The sequence below is a fragment of the Bubalus bubalis genome, chromosome 22 (genome assembly GCF_019923935.1).
Source record: "Bubalus bubalis isolate 160015118507 breed Murrah chromosome 22, NDDB_SH_1, whole genome shotgun sequence".
Lineage (NCBI taxonomy): Eukaryota > Metazoa > Chordata > Mammalia > Artiodactyla > Bovidae > Bubalus > Bubalus bubalis.
In genome coordinates, this window is record NC_059178.1 from 57,961,283 (window position 1) to 57,967,282 (window position 6,000).

The 6,000-nt window shown below is 45.2% G+C and overlaps 1 protein-coding gene across 1 annotated transcript in view; it reads left to right on the forward strand.

The window, feature by feature from the left end:
- CNDP1 (carnosine dipeptidase 1) overlaps positions 1-6,000 on the forward strand; it is a 29,363-nt gene extending 23,363 nt beyond the window's left edge. The window contains exons 12-13 of the mRNA XM_044934611.1: positions 5,426-5,573; positions 5,755-6,000. Coding sequence (XP_044790546.1) covers positions 5,426-5,573; positions 5,755-5,830 — 224 coding nt within the window. The 3' untranslated portion in view covers positions 5,831-6,000. The remainder of the gene's footprint in view (positions 1-5,425; positions 5,574-5,754) is intronic.

Here is a 6,000-nt window from a genome sequence, read left to right on the forward strand (position 1 = left end):
GACACTGCCAACAATTACAAAATGGGGGGCTCTCCTAAAGGCAGGGCGGCCTTGGGGGTCTGTCCAAATGTGAGACGGGAAGACACTGACACTTGTTTATATACAGAGGGGCCTTGGGGCATGCCCCTAATGATGGCGAGATGGAACTTGGGGTCCAGACCTCCTTGGTGCCCTCACTCTCTACCAGGATGGTCAGTCCAGGGACACAGACATTAACCATCACAGGACAAGTCCAAGACTGAGAGCTACATAATCGTCCCCGCTGCCGAGTGAAGAAAAAAGGAGGAAGGGTTAGGAAGATAAAGGAACTGCCACTGAAGAGAGGCGTGTGATTGAAATATCAAGGCCTGACCTACTCTTGCAGGGAAGCTTAGGCAGCTTAGGGCCTATCTATGTTCTGGACCATTCTGCTAACAACGTCCACTGTCTTTATTCACCTTCACACCTTGCTCTGTGGATAAGGAAGTCCTGGGGCAGATTCTCTTTTGTGATTTTGCTTTTTCATTTCTGCTCTGTCACCAGCAACTTGTCCTCTAGCCTGGAAGGTTTGAACTCATCTCTTTCTAGACCTTAGGATATCCATTAATACCATTTCCTGGAGTACCTTGCAACACCTACCGTCTTACTTGGGTTTCTCTTACCTTGGGCGTAGGGTATCTCTTCACGGCTGCTCCAGCAAAGCGCAGCCATTGCTCCTTATCTTGGATGAAGGGTATCTCCTCACCGACGCCCTTCCTGACCTTCGACGTTGGATAGCTCGTCTAGGCCCTCCTGTGCCTGCGCAGCCACAGCTCCTTGGACGTAGGGTTGCTCCTCCCGCCGCCCCTGGCCTCGGGCGTGGGGGCGTGGGGTAGCTCCTCCCACCTGCCGCCCCTGGCCTCGGGCTTAGGGGTGTGGGGTATCTCCTCCTGGCCGCCGCCCCTGACCTCGGACGCAGGGTAACTTCTCTTGTCGCCGCCCCGACCTCGGACGCTGGGTATCTCCTCTCGGCCACCCCCCCTGACCTCGGACGTGTGGTAGGTCCTCTCTGCCGTTCCTGTGCCTTCACAGTCTGGTACTCTCGGCCGCTGCCTCTGACCTCGGACGTGGGGTAACTCCTCTCGCAGCGCTTAGCCCGCCGGTCGCACAGCCTTGTCTAACTCAATGAGACTAAGCCATGCCCCTGGGGCAACCCAAGATGGGCGGGTCATGGTGGAGAGATCTGACAGAATGTGGTCCACTGGAGAAGGGAATGGCAAACCGCTTCAGTATTCTTGCCTTGAGAACCCCATGAACAGTATGAAAAGGCAAAATGATAGGATACTGAAAGAGGAACTCCCCAGGTCAGTAGGTACCCAATATGCTACTGGAGATCAGTGGAGAAATAATTCCAGAAAGAATGAAGGGATGGAGCCAAAGCAAAAAGAATACCCAGCTGTGGATGTGACTGGTGATAGAAGCAAGGTCCGATGCTGTAAAGAGCAATATTGCATAGGAACCTGGAATGTCAGGTCCATGAATCAAGGCAAATTGAAAGTGGTCAAACAAGAGATGGCAAGAGTGAACGTCGACATTCTAGGAGGAACCAGCGAACTGAAATGGACTGGAATGGGTGAATTTAACTCAGATGACCATTATATCTACTACTGCGGGCAGGAATCCCTCAGAAGAAATGGAGTAGCCATCAGGGTCAACAAAAGACTCCGAAATGCAGTACTTGTATGCAATCTCAAAAACCACAGAATGATCTCTGTTCGTTTCCAAGGCAAACCATTCAATATCACAGTAATCCAAGTCTATGCCCCAACCAGTAACGCTGAAGAAGCTGAAGTTGAACGGTTCTATGAAGACCTACAAGACCTTTTAGAACTAACACCCAAAAAAGATGTCCTGTTCATTATAGGGGACTGGAATGCAAAGGTAGGAAGTCAAGAAACACCTGGAGTAACAGGCAAATTTGGCCTTGGAATATGGAATGAAGCAGGGCAAAGACTAATAGAGTTTTGCCAAGAAAATGCACTGGTCATAACAAACACCCTCTTCCAACAACACAAGAGAAGACTCTATACATGGACATCACCAGATGGTCAACACCGAAATCAGATTGATTATATTCTTTGCAGCCAAAGATGGAGAAGCTCTATACAGTCAGCAAAAACAAGACCGGGAGCTGACTGTGGCTCAGATCATGAACTCCTTATTGCGAAATTCAGACTTAAATTGAAGAAAGTAGGGAAAACCACTAGACCATTCAGGTATGACCTAAATCAAATCCCTTATGATTATACAGTGGCAGTGAGAAATAGATTTAAGGGCCTAGATCTGATAGATAGAGTGCCTGATGAACTATGGACTGAGGTTCATGACATTATACAGGAGACAGGGATCAAGACCATCCCCATGGAAAAGAAATGCAAAAAAGCAAAATGGCTGTCTGGGGAGGCCTTACAAATAGCTGTGAAAAGAAGAGAAGTGAAAAGCAAAGGAGAAAAGGAAAGATATAAACATCTGAATGCAGAGTTCCAAAGAATAGCAAGAAGAGATAAGAAAGCCTTCTTCAGCGATCAATGCAAAGAAATAGAGGAAAACAACAGAATGGGAAAGACTAGAGATCTCTTCAAGAAAATCAGAGATACCAAAGGAACATTTCATGCAAAGATGGGCTCGATAAAGGACAGAAATGGTATGGGCCTAACAGAAGCAGAAGATATTAAGAAGAGGTGGCAAGAATACACAGAAGAACTGTACAAAAAAGAGCTTTAAGACCCAGATAATCACGATGGTGTGATCACTGACCTAGAGCCAGACATCCTGGAATGTGAAGTCAAGTGGGCCTTAGAAAGCATCACTACGAACAAAGCTAGTGGAGGTGATAGAATTCCAGTTGAGCTATTCCAAATCCTGAAAGATGATGCTGTGAAAGTGCTGCACTCAATTTGCCAGCAAATTTGGAAAAATCAGCAGTGGCCACAGGACTGGAAAAGGTCAGTTTTCATTCCAATCCCAAAGAAAGGCAATGCCAAAGAATGCTCAAACTACTGCACAATTGTGCTTATTTCACACGCTAGCAAAGTAATGCTCAAAATTCTCCAAGCCAGGCTTCAGCAATATGTGAACCGTGAACTTCCTGATATTCAAGCTGCTTTTCAAAAAGGCAGAGGAACCAGAGATCAAATTGCCAACATCTGCTGGATCATGGAAAAAGCAAGAGAGTTCCAGAAAAACATCTATTTCTGTTTTGTTGACTATGCCAAAGCCTTTGATCACAATAAACTGTGGAAAATTCTGAAAGAGATGGGAATACCAGACCACCTGATCTGCCTCTTGAGAAATTTGTAAGCAGGTCAGGAAGCAACAGTTAGAACTGGACATGGAACAACAGACTGGTTCCAAATAGGAAAAGGAGTACGTCAAGGCTGTATATTGTCACCCTGTTTATTTAACTTATATGCAGAGTACATCATGAGAAACGCTGGAGTGGAAGAAACGCAAGCTGGAATCAAGATTGCCAGGAGAAATATCAATAACCTCAGATATGCAGATGACACCACCCTATGGCAGAAAGTGAAGAGGAACTAAAAAGCCTCTTGATGAAAGTGAAAGTGGAGAGTGAAAAAGTGGGCTTAAAGCTCAACATTCAGAAAACGAAGATCATGGCATCTGGTCCCATCACTTCATGGGCAATAGATGGGGAAACAGTGGAAACAGTGTCAGACTTTATTTTTCAGGGCTCCAAAATCACTGCAGATGGTGACTGCAGCCATGAAATTAAAGACACTTACTCCTTGGAAGGAAAGTTATGACCAACCTAGATAGCCTATTCAAAAGCAGAGACATTACTTTGCCAACAAAGATTCGTCTAGTCAAGGCTATGGTTTTTCCTGTGGTCATGTATGGATGTGAGAGTTGGATTGTGAAGAAAGCTGAGCACTGAAGAATTGATGCTTTTGAACTGTGGTGTTGGAGGAGACTCTTGAGAGTCCCTTGAACTGCAAGGAGATCCAACCAGTCCATTCTGAAGGAGATCAGCCCTGGGATTTCTTTGGAAGGAATGATGCTGAAGCTGAAACTCCAGTACTTTGGCCACCTCATGCGAAGAGTTGACTCATTGGAAAAGACTCTGCTGCTGGGAGGGATTGGGGGCAGGAGGAAAAGGGGACGACAGAGGATGAGATGGCTGGGTGGCATCACCGACTCGATGGACGTGAGTCTCAGTGAACTCCGGGAGTTGGTGATGGACAGGGAGGCCTGGCGTGCTGCGATTCATGGGGTTGCAAAGAGTCGGACACGACTGAGCGACTGATCTGATCTGATCTGATCTGGAGTACCTTGAAAGTTGAGTACACAAACACTGAGATATTCAGGTAATAGTTGAGTACAGCTATTTATTTATATGTTGATTACAAATAAAAATAAAAACAAAAGAAGTCCTTCTTTCCCAATAGTTAATTCATGTAGCAACGATAAAAGTGGGTACACCATCTTATGGTACTCCTGCTAAAAACGCATGACTTTTTCCGATCATGAGAAAGCATTAGACAAAGTGCATCAGACAAAGTTAATCGGGAGGACATTTTATACAACAACCGATCAGCACTCTACAAGAGGGTCCAATTCAGAGAGGAACAAATCTGTCACAAGCCAGAGGGGACTCAGAAGTGATGACAAAATGCATTGTGGGAGTCTGGGCTCAATCCTGGAACAAAAAAAGGGAAACGTGGTATAATTTCCTTCAGGCCTGAGTCTAGCTATTAATAACAATGTTACCCCAATGTTAATTTCCTATTGTTGATAAATGTACAGTGGTTGTATGTTAACGTTAGGAAAAGTAAAGGATATATGGGAACTTGGTACTAATTTTTGCAACTTCTCTGTAAGTATATAATTAGTTCAAAATAAAAACCATTTAAAATACATTAAAATTTTTTTCAACATTTATTTATTTTGGGCTGTGCTTGGTGTTTGTTGCTGCTAGGACTACTCTCTAGTTGCGGTGGGAGGGCTGTGCACCGTGGCAGCTTCTCCCGTGGTAGAGAATGAGCTCCAGGCGAGCGGGGTCTAAAGCAGAGGCTCAGTAGTTGTGGTCTCCGGGCCTAGTTGCTCTGTGGCACGTGGGATCTTCCTGCACCAGGGACTGAACACGTGTCTCCTGCATTGGCAGGCGGATTGGGTTTACCACTGAGCCACTGGAGAAGCCCCTAAAATATATATATATATTTTAAGTACATAACTGTAAAGAAGACAACTGTGGTTTTCTTCTTGACTCTTTTGATGATTTTAGAATGTATTTTATGTGGAATCAAGAAGCTTTTTATCCTAAATATCAAATTTTTAATTTTTTTTTTTTTTTTTTTAAGGAAAGACAAAGTAAGCAGTACATTCGAGGAGATTACTTGGGGTGGTTTTGCCATTGTTTTATTCAATGCTTGCCTGTCCTGCATTTCAGTGTTTGGGACAGAGCCAGATATGATCCGGGATGGATCAACCATACCCATCGCCAAGATCCTCCAGGACACCACCCAGAAAAGTGTGATAATGCTGCCACTGGGCGCTGTGGATGACGGAGAGCACTCTCAGAATGAGAAGATCAACAGGTGAGTGGACCCCGTGGGTGCTGGTGCCTCCCTGCACAAGCCCGGGGTCTCCACACTGCTGACCCCAGACAGGCTGCATCCTCTAGGAATGTGCATCATCAAGGCTTCCTGTTTAAATTATAGACCCCTTTTCTTCTGTCATTTGAGCAGGAGTAACAGTGTCTCTTATTTCTTTTGTTAGGTGGAACTACATAGAGGGATCCAAATTATTTGCTGCCTTTTTCCTCGAGATGGCAAAGCTGCATTCATCATGGTAGGAACCTTCCAGCCTCGGTCTGAATTGCTAAGAGATTCCCCTCTCACATGACCCTGGGCAAGAACAGAATCTAAATATCCAGAGAGTTTTGCTCTTGAAAATAATGTTTCCCCTCCCGTTTTAGAGTGTCCCTGGACTTTTGGACCAGTAATAAAATATCTCTGAGGCACA